The 25,864-nt window shown below is 46.5% G+C and overlaps 2 protein-coding genes across 5 annotated transcripts in view; both read left to right on the plus strand.

The window, feature by feature from the left end:
- The window catches only part of pdlim5b (PDZ and LIM domain 5b), a 36,112-nt gene extending 23,445 nt beyond the window's left edge, over positions 1 to 12,667 (plus strand). Inside the window, exons 5-13 of one of the 3 annotated variants that reach the window (XM_035607772.2) lie at positions 95 to 615; positions 3,709 to 3,863; positions 4,587 to 4,614; positions 7,284 to 7,447; positions 10,245 to 10,434; positions 10,579 to 10,759; positions 10,900 to 11,020; positions 11,107 to 11,222; positions 11,332 to 12,667. In XM_035607772.2, the coding sequence (XP_035463665.1) occupies positions 95 to 615; positions 3,709 to 3,863; positions 4,587 to 4,614; positions 7,284 to 7,447; positions 10,245 to 10,434; positions 10,579 to 10,759; positions 10,900 to 11,020; positions 11,107 to 11,222; positions 11,332 to 11,421 (1,566 nt within the window). In that variant the 3' untranslated portion in view covers positions 11,422 to 12,667. Of the gene's footprint in view, positions 1 to 94; positions 616 to 2,384; positions 2,426 to 3,708; positions 3,864 to 4,586; positions 4,615 to 7,283; positions 7,448 to 10,244; positions 10,435 to 10,578; positions 10,760 to 10,899; positions 11,021 to 11,106; positions 11,223 to 11,331 lie in introns of all 3 variants that reach the window. The other 2 variants (XM_035607773.2, XM_035607774.2) reach the window with 2 other exon arrangements.
- Positions 12,668 to 13,064: 397 nt separating this feature from the next.
- Positions 13,065 to 25,864, plus strand: part of bmpr1bb (bone morphogenetic protein receptor, type IBb) — a 44,870-nt gene continuing 32,070 nt past the window's right edge. For both annotated transcript variants that reach the window (XM_035607775.2, XM_035607777.2), the window contains exons 1-2: positions 13,065 to 13,276; positions 18,794 to 18,957. The gene's annotated coding sequence lies outside the window, so the exon portion shown is untranslated. The remainder of the gene's footprint in view (positions 13,277 to 18,793; positions 18,958 to 25,864) is intronic.

Here is a 25,864-nt window from a genome sequence, read left to right on the forward strand (position 1 = left end):
CACAGGCATGACTTTCATTCATTGTGTTTCCATGCATGTTGTTCACTGTGGATTTGCTGTTTGTGCATGTTGTACGTCTTCACCTTTTATCCAGGACGAGCCTCAGGAAATCATAAAGCCTGTCCCAATCACTCACCCCGCCCCGAGCACCGCATACACCAAGCCTCCGAGTCAGTCCAGTCCTGCGTACAACAAGACAGCTCGGCCGTTCGGCGGGGCCGGCGGTGTGCTTGCAGCTTCCTCCCCAGCCGCCCCCAGGGTGGCCTCCATTCCCTCCGAATCCTCCGCTTTTACGCCAGCTGCCCCTTCTCAGCCACCGCAGCCTCCATTTCTGCTGAAGTCCAGCCACCCTGCTCCAAACTCGACTCCGGCCAACTCAGTTCCCAGGCCCGGCCCTGCTCGCTCAACCTTCACCTCCCCATCTGCCTCTTCCTGCTCATCTAACTCCTCCTCCCCAGCCAGAGTGACAGCCCCCTCCTCCCAACCCACTGCCCCACAGCCCTCCGTCTATAACACACCTTTCAACCTCTACTCTAATGCCAACGCTTGTGAGGTGGCGATGGGACAGAGGCGAGGTCTTTTGGAGAGCCAGGGCCTGTCAGAGAACTTCAACGGGTAGGTACCGATCGTCAAACGCAGTTTTCATACATTCACTCTTACACCGTCCCTCTTTATATGAATAGTAAACTGAAGTCTGGTATAAACAGTGGCTTCTGAATGTATTCAGACCCTTTCACCGTTTGCACATTTTATTGTTTTGTGGTTTTGATTTTTCCCCTCAATATTCCACTCAGTATCCCATAACGGCCGAGAAAACAAACATATTTAGACCCTTAATTCAGTACTTTGTAAAAGCCCCTGTTACAGCAATCAGAGCTTTGTAAGGTCTCTCCACAGATGTTCAGAGTTTCAGGTCTGAGCTTCGGTCGGGCCACTAAGGACAGTCAGAGACTTCAGCATTTGCGTGGCTGTGTTTGCCTTGGGTCAGCGTTGTGCTGACAGGTGAACTGTTGTCCCAGTCTCAGGTTCTTTCAAGACCTCTCTATATTTGGCTGCATTCATCCGTCCTTTTAATTCCGACCAGTCTCTGGAGATGAGCAGTGCCTGGTGTTCACCAGACAGTTTGTCATTTGCTAAAAGTTTTACCCGGTATATCGGGTTTAGATAGCTGGCTTCTTTATCAATATTGAATAAAATCTACAACATAATAAAGAGTGCAAAAAGTGAAGGGGTCTGAGTACTTTGTAAAGCCACTGTATATACAGAGGATTCTCACTACTCATGTTGGTGGAAGTGTGAAATATTATGGAGGGATTTAGTTATATACCTACAGTACACTTTGTGCTTTAGTTAGCAGGCCCAGAAGGAATTGTGATCCACAAAGGCTGCGGATTTTTTTTTTTTGACATTCTTGCTCTCTGAAGGAATGTACATGAATTACAGAAAATGAAATACTCCGTGCCCGTGCTCATGCCCCCATTTTTTTTAGCCTCAAAATGTGCGTCTCGTTTAAAAAGCTAACATTGAAACAGTCCATCAACCGAGTTTTCACACAGCTGCATACTGAACAGGGAGAATCCATGGCATGCTGCACATCTTGTTTAAATCTTCCACAGGGCCACTGGAAAAGGGAACAGAGCCTAGACAACATACTTACCCGATGCCACTGCCCGCCTTATCGTTAACTGACAGTGGGGTTCACAACTCTGCCCGACACACCGTCTGCCCAACAGCCAGTGCCGGTGTAACACTTGTTTCCAATTAGCAGAATCCTGGCAGCTCTGTGCTTCCAGGGAGCAGGGACAGAGCTGAGTTTGGATGGGCCGGGCTCCATCGGCAGGGTGTCTGGCACACTGAATGGGTCACAGCAGACTGGATAGGTTCAAGTGCTTTCCCGCGTCTACGTTTTTCCCCCTCCGCTCTCTCACCTGAAAAAATAGGTCAGGGATGTGTTTTCCTCTGCTTTAAGTGAGCAAAACCTGTTCCTTCACACTTAAATGCATCTGTGACACCTGTCGATATCTGCTTTTACAAAGTTAACAGCGGTGAGAGTGGGAGATATTCAGGTATGGTCATGACGACGCATTTTATCATGCGTTTGGCCAGATAACCTGAGGAAAAAAACTACCAAGAAGTGATCTTCAATCTTTTTGTCACTTAGAACCTTGGACTGTCACTTTTTGAGGTCGAGTGTGTTCCTTTCTGCATGAGTGTGTTTGTTTTCTGACCTGCATGCTTTACTTTGTCAGCTTTCTGTGGTTTCTCTACCCGCACATTCTCTCAGAAGGGCCTTTCATGTGTTGGGACTGTACCTTTTTTTTTTTCCTTTTCTCTCCATCTGGTCTATTCATGCTCTTTCTCTGCTTCAATTCTTTTCCATGAAGCTTTTCCTCCTCCAACAGGAAGGAGAAGACACAGACATCAAGTTAGTGCTGTGAATGATAACACGCTACTGGCTGTCTTGCCGTGTGGAACGTGATTAAAGGCCTCCATGTCGCTCAGCTTTATGATTACCAGAGGGACGCTTGCGCCTCTTTGACCTAACCCTCACAAACCTCACATGCGAGCTCATCCAATGTACAGTACATGCTTATGTCAAGGTACAAGCAGGGGGGGGTGTTAGCTAATGTTTTTACACCCAGAGCAGCCAGGCCTGTCGGCACCCTCTGCTGAAGTCACCCTGCTCTGCATCTGTCCAGCTCTGACTGCTACTAGTGTCAGTGTGTTTACTCAAGGCTTTTAAATCACTGCCAAGTGCCGTGCATTCACCTTCGGCTAATAATAGCCTGACTTGAGCTGTCTTCGATCATCTTTCAGTTAAACTCACCTGACACACCATATGCAAATACACACACGCACACACACACACACACACACACACTCTCACACACACATTTTTATTCTAAATACTTGGACTTGTGACATGTAATTGACTCACAGTTTGGAACTGCACTTGAACTAAACTGTGCATGTCAACACTTCACATAAATATAATTGCGTTCTAGAGCACCCTTCAGCGCTCATCCTGTTTTCATAGCACACTACTCCCACCTTGTGGTGAGATGTAGTCACTGTCACTCAGTCTCAAGATTAATACGCTCTCATTAATACGTGGGAATGTGATTTTTTCATTTTACCACAATGAATCAACGTGTCTCCACCTGCTCACTATCGTTAATAAATTCCCCGCCGCTGCATATAGTTTCATCACCTGGCTGACTTTCATTCTGTGGTTTTCCTCTCTGATAGTGAGCCTCAGAGAAGTCTGAAGTAAGTATAGGTCCGAACAGTCCCAAAACTTCCTACATCGACAGTGCGTGACACAACATATTTCTACCTGAAGTGACTTAAAAATGTGTTTTCTGCCTTTTGCACATTTCTGGTGCTCTGCCTTCTCATTGATCACCTGCAGAACTCCGCCTCCTCCTAGACCAAGGAGGTAATTGGGAAATGTTAACAGATGTTAGGTCACGGTGTCAAACGTGTATCTGCAAGCTGCAGCTTGGTTGAATTTGGAGCTCCCATGACTTAGTATATACTGTATGTGTACTATGTGTGCTGGTTGTTATGTGGTATGGGTGTTCTGTGTTCTACTATTAACCCGAAGAGTTGATATTTAAGAATTTGATAATGTTTTTTAGCCCTTATCTCATTGATATTTTTCCGTGTCTGTAACGTCACGATTTCTCGGTCGATCTGCTTGTGCAGGAAACCTGTCGTAGAGGTTGAGGATCATGCGTCCCCGCTGAGCGATTCCAGCAAGAAGCGTCTGATGGAGGACACGGAGGACTGGCACCCGCGGACCGGCACCTCCCAGTCCCGCTCCTTCCGTATCCTGGCCCAGCTCACTGGCACTGAGAACGGTGTGTACCAACTGCAGTCTTCCCACATGGACACCAGAGACTTATTCATTTTTCTACTTTCATTTTGTGCGCAGCTTTCAGTTCATGTTAGAGCTTGTAAATCAATATTGGCTCGGGCACTTTAACATGGCCCTCCAACATCTTTGCAGCAGTTTTTCTTGACTGACTTTTATTACCTCCCTGTTTTATAATCATGGGCTCCTTTTTAATCAAAACCCTCTTTAGATTATAGCGATTTCATACTTCCTTTAAATAATAGAATAAAGATTTCACCGCCACTTGATTTTCATTCAATTTTTTTTTTACATTACTGCTTTGACTGTAAGCGACCTTGACTGTTACACGGGGAGGCTGTGGCTTTGGGCTGCCCTCCGTTGTGTATGTACACGTGGCCGTGGATCTATTCAACTGATGCAAAGTGACATTTACAGTAACTGGCTCATTAGAATGAGGTAAGATGAGAGATTTGTACGTCTCCTCTCCTGTTGATGTTGCCGGAACTATGCGGAATATGCAGTTTGCTTTTTGATGTATAGTATAATCAATTTGTCTAGCTTTGCAGGGATTACACTTCCCTCATTCAGTTCTGATGATGAATGTAGAATAAGTTGGAGCAAAGATAAAGCTGCAACCAGTCGCAGTGTCTGCCCATATCATTGGCCATTTATTGCTCATTTTACATTTGTTTTCCTTGTCGTTGTTTTTTCTTCTTCGTTGTTGCAGAGCAAGCTCCAGAGAACAATGGAAAGAAGTAAGTGGTCGGTGCTTCTTAACATCAAATCTTTTCTCTGTGGGTTCGGTCACTCTCTTTCTGCCTTTCTCTTTTCTCTGCAACTTACATTTCTGTATGTGATGCATCTTTTTTTGGTAACTGCGTTATTATTATAATTTTTGGGGTTACAGACAGAGGTTTCACATTCAGAATTGGCCCCCAAAGTCCTTGTGTAAGCATGTCTATCAGCCTGTGATTCAGAGTTAAGCCCCAATTTCCTCATTTTACGAGCCCACAGCATCACACTTAATTTAAGGCTGAATTTGTGGAGACCGCACTGAGGAAGACGGTTATGTGGAGATAGCCATCGACTTGTCATGCGCCGTAATGGCTATTGCTCTTCTCAGTCTTAAGTCGATTTACTCTACAGTAAACACAGTCTGCCCTCCGTACAAGATCCCCAACCAATCAGTGTGTCACTCACTGGAAACTGTGGGTAATTAAGTGGGATTGTGGGTAATGGCGGCCCTGCCAGAAGGGGATTCCTGCTCTCCTCCTCTTGGCGAGAGTTTAATAAGTGTGCTTTCCCTAAAGAGAGAGAGAGCAGCTATTTTATATCTCCCCTGGTTTGCATTTCAGGAAACATCTGCCAGAGTCTCTTGTTTTATATTTATTTTCTGTGACTTGCTTTATTCCAGTGCTTCCTTGTCTTTTACTTTTATTCTTCCACCTTAACCATCCAACTTTCTCCTTTTCTCTCTCTTCTAATCTTGTCCTATGGGGGGAAAGAATCAGAGCAAACAAGTTGGACCCAGAGGTTGTAGGACTCAAGTACAACAAGCTGAGAGATTGGCATCACGACAATTCAGCACGATTGCTAAATTTGCAGTAGACAAAAGTGTGCTTTATATTGTTTCGTGTTTTATTTATTTTAATTTGACCATTATTTAACTTATATTGCCTCCTTTTGCATACTGTACCGACATAGTTACAGCCTTCATTTGAAGAAAGTACAGTACTTTTGTCAAAAGTTGAAACAAAAAACTGAAAGGAATTGAATGACCAGCAAATAAACCCTGTTGTAAAAATGTTTCTATATTCTTAACTTCTAGTTGTAATTATTTTAAGTTAAAAGCATGCATGCAAGTAAATATGTGTGCTGTGACCTCACTATGTAAAGTGCCTTGAGACAATGTATGTTGTGATATGGCGCTATACAAATAAAATTGAATTGAATTGAATTGAATTGAAATTCAACATTACATCATATTATAGTGTTTTTCTTTCTTTTCTATAGTTACTTCATTTTCTGTAGTGTTTTCTGTCTTTTCTATTGCTTATTGTTTATTTCTGAGCCTCCACTTTCCCTCTGGACACTTTCTGTCATCTTATACCTTATTTTTCAGTGCATGTCTGTATCTACTTTCTGTACTAACAGAACTGGTTTAACTTGTCAACCTTTGATGATTTCACCTCAATAAACTTTATTTCCGTACTGCTGGTGACTATCTCTTCCATTCCTTCTTTTATTCCCCCGGCAGAAAACAGTCAACCTGTTCATTTCCAGTAGGTGGAGGCCTGTGATATGGATGATTCAGCTCTGTAAGAATAGTAGATGGTTAAAATGTTTTTGTCTGTCTCGTACGGTATAAAACCAGTGGATGATATTATATCAATCTGAATGTCTGAAGTTGGCATTACATTCCCTCAGCGAGTCTTGTAATGAGACCATGAAACAGACTGGATAAGAGGCAGAAAACACATAAAACAGTGTCAAAACAGGATAAAACATAATCATAAATCTGTGGTTGACAGCAGAAAAACCCAACAGCTTAAAAGTTACAATTTCTTAACCTCTTGGTGCAAATTCTTTGCTCAACTGGTCTGTCTAGGAGGCAAAAAAAACCTAATTATGATTTAATTAAAATATAGAATAATTTGAGAAGCAGCTTTTAGCTACCACAGTGTGAAATCTTCCCCAGCTGAGAAACACAATACACGCAACAATACGCCGCTTTTTAACCTTCATGTAATTTGGACACTTTGCTGCCCACAGGAGGTCGTCAGCTTGAAATGAAAGCAGTTAGGTTTTATGAGGGATGGTTAGCAGGAAGACAAGTGCATCTCATTTTCTCCTAAAATATATTGTAGCTCTTAAAAGTTTTATACTAGCGTGGAAAAAGACCTCCCCGTTGCCGCAGTGTCCCTGCCGCTGCTGTTTCAGAAGAATAAAAGCAGTAAACCGCCTTCCGAGATTCTACTGCTTGTCTCCTGCTGCGAAATTATCAAATGGAGGGCGAGCTGGATGTACACAAGATACTCCGGCACCACCATCTGTAATTGTTCCCTTATGTCTGTAGATGAAAAGCCCTATGGATGGTGGGCAGCAGTGTGTAGTCCCATTACAAAGTGCCTCCATAATTGTCCTGATTGTTTGCACGTGTCACTGAAACGAGCTGATTGTAACCAAGCAGGTCACACTGAGCAGTGACTCTGGGGTCAGGTGGTGGCACAGCCCCCCCCCCCCAAGATTTCTTTCTTCTACTACCCAAACACGCCGCACCAGATGGGGAGGAGAAGACTTTGGCCATGATGTTTCCACAAACATCAGGGTGACAGGCATCTGTCGACGCTGATGAAGATGTACAACTTGTCAGATTGTGTGTGTCAGTGTGTGTGTTTATAAAGTGTATATATCTGTTTCTTAGTGAGGCGGTTGACAAAGCCGCTCCCGCTGTGCACACGTCGCCTGCACCAAAGACATATTCCAAATCTGCAGGAGCACCCAGGAATGGCAACGGCGTACCCACTTCCGCATTCAAGAGCCCTGCAGCCCAGAACAGGCCGTCGTACCAGCCTGGGGGTTCACCAGGTAGCGTGACGTTGTACAGAAAATCCTCACCTACTTCACTAACTGACTGCCACTTAAATGTTGGAATGTGTTTGTGTGCGCGCAGCTGCTTCTTCTAGCCTGTAGAGGGCAGCCCCTTTCCTCTAAATCCCTGCTGCTCGGCTGTAACGTTTATTGCAGGTTTAATGCCTGAAACTAAGCCATTTAGGATTATGAGCTTTATAAAAACCAAAGGTATTCCGTTAATGAGCTTTTTCCAAGATTGCCTTGGCAAATCAGATTGTGAAATTGAGTAGTATTCGTTTTATTTTGTGTCAAGGGGTTGCTTTTTAAAAAAAAAACTACCCAGCAATCCCTGCCACGAGACCCCGAGGTGGTCAGGATAAATATTTACTAAAAGGCATCAGTCAGGGGTCATTATTAGCACCACTACACGAACAGATACACTCTGTGCCCTAATGTGTTCCCCTGGAGGCCTTTTTTAGGAGAAATGGCGTTTTTAAAAGTGGTACAGGCAAGAGAGTGGGAGAGAACACAGTTACTTCTCTGTTGGCTGTGTTATTCATCAGATTAACACACACTTAAATTCAAGTCAACAAGCATGTATCTCACAGTGAGGATTTGGAAAGTGGCTGGGTATGTGCTACTTGACCCATACATTTAGTACCATTAAGGAATCCTTGAGAAAATTTAACTCATCACCTCCTGAAGCAGGACATTATCATCATATTTAGCCTGTACATGATGCAAATAAACATTTTAAAGATGACGCGATCACAGTAAAATATCAGTACATGTATGGTTTATCACATAAGTGACTTATTTTCGTTGCTCTCCTTCCATCTGCCTGTGACTATAGAGAGACAGAACGGACAGAACTGAGATTTGCAGTCCTGCGGTGATCCATTCTGAATGTCATCTCATGCTGACATTTTTCCCCCCCGTATCTTTATCTTACTGCAACGTTGCAAAGACAGACTCACGAATGTATCGTGTTTCTGTTTTGCTGTGTGGGCGGCTTGTCACCATCCACCCCACCTCACCAGATTTCATACAGATAACAGCACATGATGGTACTGAAGGAAAAGAAGGAATTATCTGAATAATTATTACTAAAATCGTGACACCAATAAAAGATCCGTGTAATGGGTGGCTGTGGATCATCTGCATTTCTTTTCCAGAATTTAGCTGCATGATACGGGCAAGTTTCTACTGTCTCTTTTATTATTATTATGCCATGACACTGCAAAAGACACTAGGCTGAACTAAAATATCTTTCATAAAACACAGGAACATGGCCACAGCCAGGGGTTTCCCTACCGTTTATGTTTGCGATTAACTGTTTGATTCTTTCCACCTTCGAAATCGAATGGTCTAAATGCTTTTTATTTTTATCCATTTTTTTTGTTAGAGCACACATAAACATATCTAAATATATTGAGGGTAAAATGAATTAAATTAGTGTATGAAGTGCCGGCCATCTGTGAGTTTTCCATTTGAATGTGCTCCGAGGATTTTAAGTACCACAGATATACAGAGGACATCGGCTCAGTGTGAGGCTATGAGGGGTAGCTCATAACTTAACAGAAATATTATTTTAGCCAATAATTATCAACCAGTAAAATGTATCAGGGAATCGCTTATTTTCCCTCCCCATCTGGAGGCCACATCTCCCTCCAACCCAGCCCCTTTCCTCTCATTGAGCCCACTCCCCCTGCTTCTCGCCTCCCCGCTAGTGCCCCTCTCTGTTGATTCACTTTGTTTGCTCACTGTTACGAGGAAATTTCGGGAGCACTTGTCCTTTGACCTCCCGAGTCTTTGATAACGGGGCTTTCTTTCAATAGTGTCTCTGTCCCCGATCCCCATACCCCTGAGCTCTCCCTCCCCTCTGAGGCTCGCCAGCACTGACCTCCGTCCTGGATCTTTCTTTGCACGGAGAAAGAAGAGGAAATTCTGTGCATCCTCTCCAACGTGTTTTGAGATGAGAGGAGGGGGATTATTTTTCCGGGTGTCTCTGGCACTGGGAATGTGTTGTTCCCCTCACTGGGAAAAAGAAAAAAAAAAATCACTCCCCGCTTTCTGTGCAGAGAGAGGTGGGGTGGCTCTGTCCAGCCCAGCTGTCTCATGCTTCAGGAATGGACGTTAGAGATCATCAAATCATTACCATTTACACACACACACACACACACACACACACACACACTTAACTATGCACATATAGTATGTTCTGTTCAAGAATAGGACTTTGTAGAGAAAAAAGTGAATCAGTAGAAAAAAAAACACAAGTAGTTTTACTTGGTAAAATGGTATGGGTTGGTTAACTATGGAAATGATTCCCTTGCTGTAGGGGGGGGTTTTCATTATGTTTTTATAATTGCAGTGTATGTGTGTGGTCTGAAATATAGGAGATAAATGGTCTAAAATATTAAGAGATTATTATACAAAACAAATTTTAACTTTACCCTAAGACAGTGATACAGAGAAAATATAAGTAGCATGCAATAATATACACTCCTCTGTCATACAGCAATACACTGTATGGCTAACGGCTTAACATCATCATCCTAAATATCTTACAATAGCATGAACATCACTGATAATACGGCGGCTACACCTACAAAGTAACCGCAGTGTCAAAAAGTTAAGCTTACTAAATGAAAAAGTGTAAAAGAAATCAAGCAGAATTATTTACACCATGTATTCAGTGGTTTGACAATTTTCAACTCAGGAAAGTTCATTTTATTAAATGCTTCATTGAGGACGTGCATGCTGAGCCAGTCTGTAATTTTATTTGAATAATGAGCAATTGTTTTCCCAGCTGGTTTAGGTTTTCCAAAGGGCGGAGCAGCTCCTTCGTTTGGCAAAGTCACCAGTCCTGCTCCCAGAGGTCCCGACCGCCCCACCCCACAGCCCCACCCGGAGGACCTCAACTCTCTGGTGCAGCGGGCCGAGCACATCCCAGCCGGTATGCGCACCCCGATGTGCGGCAAGTGCAACACTGTCATAAGGTAACGAGCATGAAAGAAAACCAACCTGCAATTACAGGGAGAGCTTTGGAATTGAATCAGAACTCGAAATTCTGCTTATACCAAGCTTTTTGACCTTAAAAAACACTAACGCTGAGTTTCCTGGAATCCCCTGTCCCTCACCAGAGGCCCGTTCCTTGTGGCCATGGGCATGTCGTGGCACCCCGAGGAGTTCAACTGCGCTCACTGCCACTCGTCCCTGGCAGACCGGGGATTTGTGGAAGAGAGGGGCCAGGTGTACTGCGAGTGCTGCTACGAGCAGTTCTTCGCCCCCACCTGCTCCCGCTGCAACCAGAAGATTCTGGGGGTGAGTCGCAAAAAGCTGTCTACTTTGTGAAAGAAACCCCAATGCCTTCTGTCTTCAAATCATGGATCATATTGAGTCTATGGGATATTAACTTCAACAAGCTGTTCCTCATTTGTTTTCTCTTAAATTTTTCTGTGCAGGAGGTCATGAATGCCCTGAAGCAGACCTGGCATGTGTCTTGTTTCGTCTGCACCGCCTGCCAACAGCCAATCAGGGGCAACACGTTTCACATGGAGGATGGACAGCCATACTGCGAACAAGGTAACGCAGGGAGCCCAGACAAGATCTGGTAAAGACGACCTTGCGCGCAGACTGAATAACACGTTGCCAATGCAATATTTACTCAGACTTCTATAACCTGTTTGGGACCAACTGCCACGGCTGCGACTTCCCCATCGAGGCGGGCGACAAGTTCCTGGAGGCCCTGGGATTCACCTGGCACGACACCTGCTTCGTGTGCACAGTAGGTCGAGGAGAGGAGGAGGTGTTAAAGTTAGATTTAAAAGACAAACATATGGAGATGGACTCTTGCGTGAATAACAACACTTCTCTTTATGTCTTCCCCTCCACAGGTCTGCTCCGCCAGTCTGGAGGGTCAGGGATTTTTCTCCAAAAAAGACAAGCCCCTGTGCAAGAAACATGCCCATACTGTCAACCTCTGATTGACCTCCGGGAAAAATGAGCAGGGCAGCGGTGTCACTTTACACAAATCTATATCACAGTCAGATGTTGAATATTTTCAGAATGAAAACTTATCTGATTTATCGGTGTGTATTCTGCTAGGATAAGTTTGGATCAGAGGTTTTTCCCCTGTAAGCTTTATTTTTTACTCTGGTATTGTTTTAATTTCACTTAAGTCTGTCAGGGTGGCTATGCAGGTGTACAATTAAATACGCTCTTTGCCCTTAATGCCAGTTCTATGTTTCTGTGCAAGTGGATTTTTATCACACGTGTTTTTGCTGGGCTTTTTATTTGAGCGGGGTGAATGTGTTGCGCTCTCGATGGGCATTTCCTGTTTAACACAGGATATGATACATGTAGTTTACTGCAATGACCTACTGAGCCCCTCACCGTCATGTATTTGAGAAGCTTTCGACGTGTACAGCTCTGCCGCGTGTCCGTGAAGCAGGTGCAAGATTTAGAAGTGAGTTTTTATTTAAGGAAAAAAAATATATATTTATTTGAAAGCATGGGCCTCTCGGTCAATGTGTTGTAGCAACACAAAGACTTCGGGGCATCAAGCCCTCAGAATAAGAAGAAGAAATGGTAAATTTCTTATTGGGCTATTATTGTTTTAAATTCATTTGATATTTAATCATTCCCAGTAAATGAAAGAACAAATTGGTAATGTGAATAAATAAGACTCTGCATAGATCCTGCTTTATGGTTAATGCATGAAAATGATGAGGATAAAATTCAGCCCTGAAGTATTTTGAAAGGGCAAAGTAACGGTGTAACAGATCAAGTAGTGAAGTCATCTTGTTTATGTTCATTTTCAAATGCCAAAAAATGCATGAGCAACATGGTTAATGAAGTGATTAACTGCATGAAAATGCAATTCATTTTAATTCTCTGTTGACCTGATTCTGAAAAATCACATTGAGGAACAAAGCCCTCATCTTTTGGCAGCGTGTCTGCCATATTCCACCCGTCAGGACCTTGTGGTGTCATATTTGCTCTCGCTGATTATGTTTTTATGATGTTTGGGTAGAATTCAGTCAATCAACATGAAACAATTTTTATTTATTCCTGCAGAAGCTTTCCATTTGTCTTAGAGATAATTTCTATGTATAGAAAGAACAAAAACAGTTTGTGTAATGGATATTTTGTCATTGTGCACAAATCAGCACTTCTCCTCTCACTTTCATTTCAAATAAAAGTGTTCAACAATGAACAGCGCAAATCAAAGCTCTTGGTTATGTATTGTATCGTATCCCGCTCTTTGTGGCTGACCTCTGAACTCTTGTCTGTGTGCATGCACTTTTTTTTCCTAATGTGTTTGTCGACGCGTAGAAAGAACTGATGCAGCAAAGCACAGCTCCTGTGTGCATTATAAATCTGTGGCTGGGACACTAATTATTCAGAGGCGTTTAACGGGCAGGCAGACAGGCACCAGCACCAGATGCCTCCTTCACTTTACTGTACCTGCAGGAAGACGGAGGAAAAAAAGTCTCCATAGGGACTGGAGGAAAACAACACACCTACCAGGCAGAAGTGGTGCATTGATTATTGTCTAACAACACACACACACACACACACACATTCTAAGAGTACTGATGTGCACTTCTCTCAGACGTCGCAGGTGGGAGCTGTGCGCAGGTCCACACGAGATTTTACCAGGAGGGGAAAAAAAGGAGCCCTTGGCTCACTTGGAAAAAAACTCTTCCAGAAGACAGTGGGACACACGCAAATAAAGGAGCGCGCAGTCAGCCAGCCAGCCAGCCGGTCAGTGAGTGGTGGTGTTCGGGGAAGACGAGCCTGGGATCATGTGGATATAAAACAGCGAGGAGGAAAACGGTAAGTTGACTCTCGTCTTAAGGAACAGAAGAAGGGGGAGAAAGAAAGAAGGTCTGGCCGCTTGTGTCGGAGCGCAGTTTGCGCACAGCGTTGGTTGTTGGCGCTTGTGACAATCAGAGCTCTCTCTCTCTCTCTCTCTCTCTCTCTCTCCCTCCTCACTTTAAGAACCAGAGCGGATGATCAGCGGATTGTGTTCTCCGTGCTGCTCTCCATTAGGATTCAGCTCAAGTGCGTGTTGTGCAGCCTGCCTGCAGCCTGCCTGTGTGCCGCGGGGTCTGGTGCTGGCAGCTGCTGCGGGACGATCAGCCGGATCCCGGGCAGAGCTACTGGCAGAGTCTGTTGATGATGATGATGATGGTGGTGATGATGGTGATGGTGGTGATGATGGTGATGATGATGATGATGATGGTGATGATGATGGTGGTGATGTTGGTGATGATGGTGATGATGATGATGGTGATGTTGGTGATGATGATGATGATGATGGTGGTGATGGTGATGGTGGTGATGATGATGATGGTGATGATGATGGTGGTGATGTTGGTGATGATGATGATGATGATGGTGGTGATGGTGATGGTGGTGATGATGATGATGATGATGGTGGTGATGGTGATGGTGGTGATGATGATGGTGAGGATGGTGATGGTGATGGTGATGATGGTGGTGATGATGTTGAGGATGGTGATGGTGATGATGGTGATGATGGTGATGCTTATCAGTGAACGGTGCTATCATCGCCTCTCAGTGCATCTTAATGCTTCATCTGAGGGGAATTCTTCACTTGTAAATTGCGTCAGGCTGAGATGCAGTTTGACTTCATAGACTGTTTTAATTGAATGACGGTGAACTGATTATTGATCTGTTGACTAAAGTCTGTCAGGGTAATTATTGGTTGCCTTTTAACTTTCATTTTATATTTAACATACTGATAATTTGTATACGGTCGATGAATCAAAGTTTTGTCTATCTTCATCACCACTTTTCATTGAGTTGCAGTTGTTCAAATGTTCCATTTCCCTTCTTCTCACCCACGTTAAGTTAAAATTTGTCCCATGACAAATTTCCTCAACTGATGAAGATCATGTGATCATGTGTGGAAAAAATACTGGAGCTCGTGTAGTGAGATTGAGAGGACAACTTTGAACTGTGAAAGAAAAAAAAATTGTCATGCTCACTGTTCAGCCAGTGTCGAGGGAGTTGAATACACACATTGCAGCGAAAAAACGAATAACGTGTGCAATTTTGGGTGTGTGTATAGTGGCATTGGGTCAGTCATGGCAACATGTGACTGCTGAATGCACGACACACAAAACCTCTCTGTGCTCTGCAGTCGATCGGCGAGCGAGGAACCTGTGAACCGGAGCCGACGCCCGTGACATCACCCAGGTCCTGACGTTTGCCTCAGCATCCCAGCGGCCGCGCTCGACACGCTGCACCTCGTGTAGGTCTGTGCTGCGGTGTTATCTTTGAATGTGCCAACAACCCTCCGACTCTCTGCAGGACAGAGGGGCTCATTGAGGCCAGAGCTGAGTGAGCAGTTTTTTGGAGGGAGGATAATAATAAACACACAGTGAGTGATCAAACCTCGCACCCACCACCCAGTCCGTGGCCCCGGTTGTGCTCCTGGCAGGAGGGTCCGCCTGTCATGTTGGGCTCACACGATGAGGAGGAATGGCGTGTCAAATAAGGGGGTTCATGGCAACTAGGCAGTGCTCTGTGGTGGACCACAGACTCGAGCTTCAAGTGTCTCAGCTTTGGTGGACTTTCTGGCACTGATGGCCTTTGTGTGAAATGTACCAGCGTTCATCTTGCACTGTTCACTTGTGACCTGGTTAATGGATATAGAAAATACGAATGCTTGAAGGCTGCAGAAAAAAAAAAAATCATGCAACTCTCACCCCCTGACCCGACATGAGAATATCATGTATAAAATAGCCGTGCATGCGTTCATGTCATTTACCATATTATTGTATTTTAAGTACGTTTGTTAACCTTTCCTTAGATAGAAAATCAGACAATCACAAACATCACAACGATGTTGAAGCTGCTGCACTTTTTGATGCGAATAAACCCACGAACAAACGTTCACTATCTAGGTAGATACTGGTCCGAGTCTGCGTTTGTCCACAGGGCTAAACTTAGCAAGCTGTGACCCTTCACCTTAGTTTCCTCCCGTGTAATTGCAGGAAGCGAGTCCGGCCAATCAGAGCACAGATATGTGTGGCGCATATTAACAAGCTCAGCCGGAGCGGTTGTTTCAGACCATGACCCAAAATGACAAAGCCCGCAGGTTTTGCGTCGGCTGCAGAAGATCCTTCTGTTTTTCAAGACGGAGAAAAAGAACGTCTGAGTTTTTCGCCTCGCCCTCGAGTCTGTCGTGAAACACGAGCACGGCGACTCTCGCACAGAGCTAATGGTGGGACGTCGAGGCAGTGTGTCGAGAGACAAACTGTCAGAGATTCAGTCCCAGACAGGCGTTACTAGGATATCTTTTCCAGCTGCCAGGACTTTCCATGTTTTCATGATGTCTTTTAGTTTCGTCCACACACACACACACGCACACACGCACACACACACACACACACACACACACACACACGCACACACACACACACACACGCACGCACGCACACAAACACACACACACACACACACACACACACACACACGTGCACACACACGTGCACACACACGTGCACACCACTCATGCATACATCTCATGTGGAGGCTTTCCACAGGTATGGCTTCTCCATCTGTCACCCGCAGAGATTTCTGCTGTTCCTCCCACACTTGAACAGTCTGTACCGTGTCTCCCATGTGCACCGACGCATACCAAAGGAAAGACGCAGTCGCGCAGAGTTATTTTCAACAAACACAACAACAACAACAACAACAACAACAACAACAACAACAACAGTGTGTCGACATAGATCCTTCCTGGGATGCAGATCTGTGTTTGCATTTGTTCCATCCCCACTCCGGAGGACAGACAGAGATGATCACGTTTGTGTCTCGCACCCCAGCGTCCTCCAGTTTGACTAACTTTGAGATAAACTGTCGCTGCGATCACTGGTAGCTTTGTGCTGCGCCTCCCCTGGCTCCCATCAGCTGGGAAGGCACAGGCCTCTGATCTTAATTGTCCCATATCTTACCTGTCGGGTCCACTTGCTCTCCGGCCAACTATTCAGCGCCCCGATCAAATTACAGATGGACCGTTTCATCAATAGTCGCCGAGCGGAGACAAGAAAAAGCAAGCGCAGTCCTGAATTACTTCGAGCTGCAAACTTCTCTGTTGTCTGCCTGGAAGTTCAGCAACCGTGTGACAGAGAACCCGGCATCCTGTCAGAAAGAGAGGGGGGGAAGAGGGAGAAGGAGGCACAGGATGATCGAAGATGGAAGAACAGAAGACGTTGAGGGGCACTTTTTCATGATTTCTTGAAAGTCAAAGTGAGCGAAATAAACCTGAGCTTGAAATTTAGCCTCAGTCCTCTCAGTTATAGATTGCAGACATATGAGCTCCTGCTAATAAAGCAACCTCTCTCCTCCAGAGAACGACCAGTGCGGGTGCGGTGACAGGATGCTTTCTGATCTCCTGTGTTGGGAGGGTGAGTCTCGAGCACTCTGTACGTTCTACCAGCTTGATTTTAGACTAATTATTACAAATATTATTTTTTTTTTTTACATGACACACATTTATCTGCACTTTGCGTGAGACATATTGATAAATGTAAACCCCTCAACGTGGCGTTACTTGATACTCCGAACCGACAACATTGTGAAGACGGCGAAATCCAAAGCTAAAAGCTGTATTGATCAAGATGGACTGTGTGTTGGTTGTTTCCCCCTTGCAGTAGAGGTAGTATTGGGAAAGGCTGATCCTGTGTGTGTGTGTGTGTGTGTGTGTGTGTGATTGTTTGTGTGTGTTTTGAGATCGCAACGCCGTCTCGGCAGCAGTTTGCCTCTAAAGTGGCGAGCTAATTGACTTTGTGCTGAGCCGATGTGGACGGCCGTGTAAAGAAAATCCGCACCGGCGATAATAGAATCCTGTTTGTCTCTCCACTGAAGTGCCAGTGCGAGACGCGGACTCCGTCTACCGACCGACTGGGGCGCCGGATATGAGTGAGATCAACCCCTGGTAGAGCGTAGTACAATTCAGAAAAACCCCCGGGAGCTTTAATTTCACCTGAGTGATTCAGCCGGGGCCTGTGAATGTCTGTGCGTGTGAATCTTCCTCTCACAGTGTCATTTTTGTTATGTAATTGCTACCACAACTGTTGGACTGACTTGGCATCCGGGCTAATTGTTACTGTCAAAGACACAGAGACATTATTTTTGGAAATATTGCAGCTCTGACGTGGATATTCTTTTGGCCCCTTCATTTCAGCGGCGAGCGGGCGTGCTCGATCATTAACTTGGAATTCCTTCAACATCAAGCATTGCCTGCAACAGGAGCCGTCATGAACAAGCCAGATACGCCGACACAGCTCCAACACAGAGCCTCGGTCACGCAGTCACTGTGCCTGGAGAGGCCTGCACACGTGGCAGGGGCTTCGCTCGGACGCTGTGACAGTGACCCGCTGACAGGAAAGCGACGCGGCCCCCCGGGGCCAAGCACCGGTTTGAGTCGGAGAGTAACTCACACCCGTGAAGAATGTCAAGAATCCGCGTGTTAAAGTTCACGCTGTATCTGCGACTGGATCCTGGCAAATAAGAGGCAGCTGTGTGTGTGAGCAAAACAGAAGATTCGCAGGAAGTCAAAGAATACAATTGTTATCACTGCATGGGAAGATCATCGTCCAATGTTACAAACATAGGCTCTCTCACTTTTACACGTGCTACACACACACACACACACACACACACACTCGCATCTGACAGGCAGGTAGCAGGCGGGACGTCAACCCATAATTACACTGAGCGGTTTATTAAGAGAACGACAGGTCAGGCCCGGACCACCCGGAATCACAGCACAAGTCACCTGTTTCATCCGAAAAGGGAAAGTCCAAGACTCAACACTCCTCGCTGTGTTCAGCGCCGTACCCAGCTGTGACTCAGTGTTATTTTGCTGATATAATATTGGGCCCCCGGCTAGAAAAACAGGTTCTGTGACACTGGCTTTCTTTTTGCCTGATTTTATAGGTCATAATTCGGTAGAAAGAAAAGGGGGGCTTCCGTATTCACCACGCCGAAAAGAAAATCACGTCGGCGCGACGATCTCCTTTGACACTCTGATCTTTTCGACGGACTAATCTGAAATGAGAGCTCTGCTCGGAAGTCTTCGGCGCCTCAGCAGACCTTCCCCTGCGCCGTAGCCGATGCTGCAATTGAAATCCGCGCTCGTCGGCGAAATGGCAAGTGACAGCGTGTGCCCCTCAAGACTGCCAGAGGAGATGGAGAGACAGATGAAATCAATTTCCGCCCGGTTTCGTGCGTTTCTGACGACAGATTGTTAAAATGGCTCTCATATGTTTGTTTTTTTCTTCTTTTCTTTCTTCTCGTTTTCCTCCCCCACAGGGAGGGCAGAGAGCATCTCAGAGAGGCGTGTACCTGAGAGGCCGTGTGCGAGGACATGCGCTGACTTCAGCGCTCGGCATTCGTAAGCCCGCGGGAGGGAGGAAGACGAGGAGGATGCTGCATTGACAATACAGAAGCAGCTGGGTGTGCAGAGATCATATCAGGTGAGTCTAGCCACGCGCACGCACACACACACACAGACACTACTACAGTACATCCCAGTGCGATCCCCGTTAGGTGCTTGCCTTTGGTTGCAGGATCAGGGAGCCAGTCAAAACAAGGTGACAGGTGACACACTCATGTCAACACTTCATGAAAAAGGACTTTGTCTTTGGATTAGCTGACTTGCTCCTGCAAACAGAAAAGGGGAGTCGTGTCACTGCAGCTTGCGTGTCAGTTTGCCGTTGCTTTCAAAACCCCTGTCTGCTGAGTGTGCCCGTCTCGTCCCCCTCGGTGGGCGCGGCTTCGGCTTGGACAGGGATTGTCCCTGCGCCGCCAGTTGCCTCGTGTTACTGTGAAAACATCCACCTCCTGATGACCGGACCTCATTTTACAGCCAGAAACACAACGCTGTGGCTACTGGCCTTCAGCCTAATGTGACCCACCGTGTGCGTTCAACTGTGGTTGAATTTACTTTAATCATCTTTGTTTGTGGTACGGACGCCTGATGTCATCGCTGACAGAAGAGCTACAGACTCCGTTGACTAGATCAGCCAAAGCTTGTGTTGGGTCTGGCCTCAAACGACCACGAGGGGGAAAAAATTAGGGCCAGCCGCCCGATCGACTGCCTTTGACGTCTTTGAAAGGGAATGTCGTCATATTGATTTCAGCCACATCGCCCGTGAGTTGCAGCCCCACCCTCCACTCATGTGTCCTCATGTTAGGTCCGGCCCGGTCTGCGAAGACATCTACTCCTCTCTTTGTCATTCCAGGTCTGTCCTCCGAGAGGAGGGAGGCAGGGTCCGATTACAACAAAAAAAAAAAAGAGAAAGACGGAGCGAAGCAGTCGGCCAACCTGCCACCGCCTGCCTTGTTGTTGCAGGTGCTCGAGAGCAGACGCAGCTGTTAATGACCTCCGTGCGTGGGAGCGCCAGTCACACGCCAACGGCCGCGTACAAGTGCGCGTCGGCAGGCCAGAATACACCGATTCGGATCGAAGCGCCAGAAGAGCGGTTTCGGTCGGATGAGATGCCTCCTCGGTTCATAGACACCGATGGAATCGGGTGTTTGGCTTTGTCCTCCCGACACGTATGCTCGTGTATCGTGTGTGTAGAAGTGAAGTCTCTACAATGTATTCGGTAATGCAGTTGCATGTTTGTACAGAGCTCATCTCTGTCGGTCTGAGTGAGCGCCGCCGCCGCCGCCGCTCCGTCCCCTGCTCGCCATCGCACATCGATCTCATCATGTGCTGAAAGCATTATGGAGCGGGTGATGAATTTTCACTGTCGGGTACTTACAGTTTGAGGGAGAAACCTAAACGAGTAGCTGTTATTCTAAGGAAAGGTTGAATTAAAAGGATATCATGTTCACTTTAAGATATTTAAATCCACACCTGAAGGCAAGCGCAGTAGTTCACTGTTAGTTAAACGTCCCAATTAATCACAAGCGCCTCTCTGTTTTACAGTTTGTGTGAACTCCCTAACATTTTATGAGGGTTGTGTGTGTGTGTGTGTGCGTGTGTGCGTGCGTGCGTGTGTGTGTGTGTGTGTGCGTGCGTGTGTGTGTGTGTGTGCGCGGTTGTGCTTGCGTTTGCGTTAGTGAACAGCAGCTCCTTCTTTTTCTCCATCTGCGTACTGTGACTCGTAGCAATGGTACTTTCACTCTTTTTTTTTGGGACCTTCTCTACAGACCAGGTCTGATGAGCCGTTACACGGGGGCCCTGAGCACAAACCTCTCAATGGCACGACATCGGACGACAAGTGTCTCGTCTCGAACATCTTGCGGCTCTGTCGGTGTCCCGATTGGAGTTTGAGCCGGAGATGCTGTGGACACGCAGCTTTTCCACAAAGTACTGCTTTCTGGTCTGGACGGAGAATGGTCAAGAGGCTGGGTGTTCCCCGTCTTTAAAAACCTGTGTTTATTTTAGTTTTTTGAAAAGCACTTCAAATTCAGCAGTAAGTAGCCTTGGGTGGACTGTTCCATGGGAGCGCGAGTGGGTGAGAGGGAAAGGGGAAAAGAAGGGAGCTGAGCGAGAAAGAAAAAAAACTCAAATGTGAAAATGACTGGAACTCCCGTGGTTTTCAAAACAGAGCTGGAGATTTCATTACACATACCTGGACAACTGAGGACATGGAAAAAGAACCCTCCCTGCGTGCGCACAAACGCTCACAAACGCGCGCGCGCGGGCGGACGTGCACTCGTCGGCCGGGGTTGGTCAGAGAAATAATACGAATAATGTAAACTAAATAAAGCAGAGACGACTCCCGGCCAACAGAGCCGAGCGCGTGTCAGCTTCGCAAATATGCCGAACTGCAGTCATCAATCAAAGACAGCAGGGCCACAGTCTCGCTGACAGGCTCGGACAGAGGGGAGGCAGAGATCTGGCCGTTCTGTGTGTGTGTGTGTGTGTGTGTGTGTGTGTGTGTGTGTGTGTGTGGACGGGCCGTTCCCAGACCTGATTACTGCTCCATGGGTTAGGTTTGGTTGGGATTCATCCAAGGCGTCCAAGTCTGACTGATGATGAGGCATCACATCAAACCAACGTCAACAACAGAGCAAAGCCAGTGGTCTTGTCAATTAGGCCGGTTGGCAGAAATCACGCTGGTCCTCCTCACCGCTGTTTTATTTGGGTTCAGTGTCGGCGTGTACGCTGCAGATCATGAAAACCATCTTTTGTGAGTGCGGCTGTGGGAACATTCTCATGGTGGCTCGACAGCATCACTGCAGGCAGCAAATTGGCCTAAAGTAAGGAAAACAGAGCACGGGGGAGACAGGCGGTCCTGAGGAGTCGAGCTTTCCCCCGGGGTCCAGAAGGACATGGGTGGATGGAGGGATAAAGGGACAGGGGGGATGAGGGATCCTCCGGCGGAGACAAAAAAAAACCCAGGGTTTCTGCTGTGAGATCCCACTTCGTCTGTGTAAACATGTCTGGCATGTGTGTGTGTCTCAAGTGTGCTACATGTGAAGCCTGCCGAGTGTGTGTGTCTGAGCAAGTGAGGAACAAAGAGTTTTCCAACTTTTTTGTGGCGACAGTATGAATATGCTCATCGTCCTTTGACTTTTTGTTAAAGGAAACACTTCAATTTATGACCATTCAACGGATAATTCATGTTACGGATGACCAGTGGCTGGAGTTTCCCTTTCCACATTACGTTCGAATGTCAGATTGTCTTAAAAATGTTGTTGTGCGTCCACTGCATTCTTTTGGGGGACGCATGAAAAGGATTTTTCGAAGACACCGACCTTGAACTGCATGTGGAGCTGCCCCTTTGAGTTTGATATGTTACTGCAGAAACCCAAGCAGCCGGCGTTTCTCTTGTCCAGATGCAAGCTCACACCGTGAACCCAGTACAAAGGGAGTTCATCATCGTCTCGATGTTCTCCCCCCCCCCCACCGTCGGCTCAATTGATGTCTCACTGCGTCCAATCGTTTCTTCACCCGCTGCCTGTCTATATATCAGACGGAGTGACAGGACAGCTGTCTGCGTGCCTCGTCTCGGTCGGCGGGTGCCTGCACGGGGATCCGTGTGCCTTTGCAACAGATCTGGCATCACAAATTAATGCTACATGGCCTGTTCGACTGGGTCGGCTGTCTCCCTGCGCCGGCGTCTGATCCTGACATTGGACCCAGAAGGGGGAATCATCACCGAGGCACTCTCGACGGACGTTGATCACGGGGCTGTCCGGCGAGGGCGCAGGGTTAATGCGCTGTGCGAAGAGAAGCATGACACGAACTGATCGTCTAGACACTGCGAATGCGCTTCGTCGGTCAGACGAGTGTAAAGCCACCCTCAGTGGTACGTTGTCAATCGAACGCTAGGTCCCCAGCTCCCTCTTTGTGCTACAACAAACAGATTAAAGGTGGTGACCTGGTCGTCGGAGGGCCAAGAGCCACAGATGACTTGTCCTAAACAAACCCTAATGAGTCGCCATGACTGTTTACATTCCTCCGCGCAGATCATAGGAAAGCAGAAACTCGCGCTTGATAAAAACATTCTGTGGACGATCATCCCGACGTTTCAGTGACATTTGAACCCAGTTCACATTCAGTTTGCAAAACTCCCCTCTTGTGGCATCCTTGCATAAATGATGAACACATGCTGAGAGAGAATCCAGGGTCACACGGTTAACATTTCAGAGCTCATTTCGGCGTGTCCTTGTGCTATTTTTTGCCCTCTGGTAGGTCACAGTGGAACAAAAAACTTGCTCCTGGAGTGAGAGCCCGCGGAGCTGATGGAGACGTCCAGATGGGCGACAGAGGAAAACAAAAAAAACGCCATTTTGCGTCTTTGTAGGGTCTAACGCCACCAGAAGAGCTTCAGTGTGTCGTGGCAACGCTACTGGAGCGATGAACAACATTCGTCCAGCAGACACTTCCTCATGTGGTGCTTTTTCGATGATAACAGGTGTTTGACTGGGTTGAGATTTGGTGACCGCAAAAGGCCACGGCTTACGGTCCACATCATTTCCGCACCCCTTGATGCGCACTCATCCAGTTTCCTCACGTATATTTTTCAGGGTTTCTTTCCCTTTCCCACCATGTGTCGGGCGAATGCTGCCAGTTAACGCTGATCTCTCCAACTCGTCTTAGCCCTGCACACCAGCACTGAGATAAAGTCGAACGGGGACAGAGGTCTTCATTAACAACCTGTTGAGTGGGAGGAAGTGGTCGTCCATCATGGACTGCACATGCTGACACGTCTGACCTTGTGTCCTCTCTCTCTCTCTCTCTCTCTCTCTCTCGCTGTCTCTGTCTCTTTTGTCTCTGCTTGGAGAGAAAAAAACGAACAATCTATCCTGAATATTACTCAATATCTTTTTTTGTTCACCTTGATAGACCCGTGTAGGGATTGGAAAGATGATTTACGTGAAATCGGCAATGCATTGGAGGAAATTTGAAAGTTATTGATGCAGTAGTCAGGCTTTCATTCCAGGAAACACGAGAAGGCGTTGTGATCTCAGTGATGAGTTCCTCCTCTGAGCTTGAATGTGAGTTTATCATTGAAAAAATTGATCCAATCTTATTGTAGGTCAGACATTAAACACGCAGACTCTTAGTGCTTGGATCCGTGCGCCACTTTTGATTTGTATCCCTCAAGAAAAGGAACATTTCATAAGAGCCAGTGAGGATTTGTTAGTCACATTTAAAAATATATGTCGAGGCAACCTTCCTCTCACACACCTACGCCAGCGAAGACTCTTTTCCCCTCTTTTTTTTTTCCCCGTGTACCGTAATTTATCGGTGAACCCTCTTAATCCGCCGCAGCTGCTCAACTGTAAATACAATTAACCCCAGTAATTGTGCAATGTTGACTTTGGGTTTTGTACACTTTCTCACTAACTGCCGGTAGCCCGTGCTCTCCGAGGGTGACCTCATAGGTCTCAGGTTGCCTGCTGTGGCTTTCGGTTCCCAGGGGGGTCGGGGAGCCCGGGAGCACAGACCCGCAGAGCACATCCACACTGTGGATAGACTCTTCTCTCTCTCTCTCTCTCTCTCTCCCTCCCTCCCCTGCTTCTGCTCAGACACACACACACACACACACACACACACACACACACACACACACACACACACACACACACACACACACACACACACACACACACACACACGCACACACGGACTCACACGGTGGACTGACCTCTCTGCCACCTCACCCTGAGCTCAGAGTTTGTTATTGACTCCGTTATGATGTGTTGACAGATGAGGCAGATGTGTGTTCCCCTCTCGGAGATACTTTGTCGGTGCCGTTCTCGAAGTTGAAACGCTCTGGAATTGGCTGAGTAAAGACTTCTAATGTGGTGTGGCTTCGTGGCAATCGGGTAAAAAAAAATCTAAAAAATGTATGTGTTGTCAATTAAGCAGCACTGTTTTGTCTATGATTTTGCCCCGTGTGGATGTTTTTTTTTTTTTTTTTTTACGAGGACCAAAGTGTGTATGGCTACACACATTTCCTAGTTTTCCCCGTGAGTGACCTCGCGATTCCTTCTGGGAGACAGATGACATGCTGCACGCATTACCGCCTGTACCGTTCGAATATTCTATTTGATTTTCCCCCCCAAAAAGTCGTCAGAGCCACATTAAACACCACGGTGGGATCTCTGGCCAGCGTTTTTTCTGAAGAACAGAGCGATTCAGAACAAAACTCGAGCAAACCCAGGACAATGCCCACGTTTGTTTTGTGACCATTTAAAAACCGCAGAGGGAACGAGGCGGGAATTCTCTGCTCAGGATCAGTTTCTTCCGACGTTGGCAGTATGATGTGAAATATATATAAACCGTGTAGCTCATTGTGAGTAGGTCTTGTGGATTTTTTTTCCCAGGCAGTGCAGAGTACGCACTCCCAAGTTTACCTCAGTAAGTGCCAGTCATTCTGTCAATCATCCCTTTTTGGCGATTTAGAATTACCGGGCCCGGCTAAGTCGACCTCTTCCACTGTGACAACAAACAAGCAGTGTGGGCCCAGCGTTCCTCTGCTGCTGTTTCATTTTTCCACAAGTGGCGCTGCCATTTTTGAGCTTTTGATGTCCTTTTTGAGCCAGAGTCTGTGCAGGTAAGTCGCTGCGGTGTCGAGGTTCCGCCGACACACGCACTCAATCGAATCGCGAATGGTTCTCAGCGGTCAATCATGAAGTCTCAACCCCCTTTTTTTTATAGTATCGGATTAAAATGAACACTTGAAGATACATCGGTGCGATGAGAACTACTCAAAATGACCGAAATCATCTTTGAGAAATAAATAAATCTCACCGGTGCATTGACTTTTGAGTTTGGTCCGTGTCCCATCCGCTGACATGGTTTATGACCTACGCTGCAGCCAGCCACCAGGGGGCAACCAAGATTATTTGGCTTCACTTTTGGGGAGCTGTCAAGTTGTCACACCTGGTGAAGGCAGCATCTAGACTTTCTAA

Source organism: Scophthalmus maximus, chromosome 20, assembly GCF_022379125.1.
Source record: "Scophthalmus maximus strain ysfricsl-2021 chromosome 20, ASM2237912v1, whole genome shotgun sequence".
In the NCBI taxonomy this organism is placed as follows: Eukaryota; Metazoa; Chordata; class Actinopteri; order Pleuronectiformes; family Scophthalmidae; genus Scophthalmus; species Scophthalmus maximus.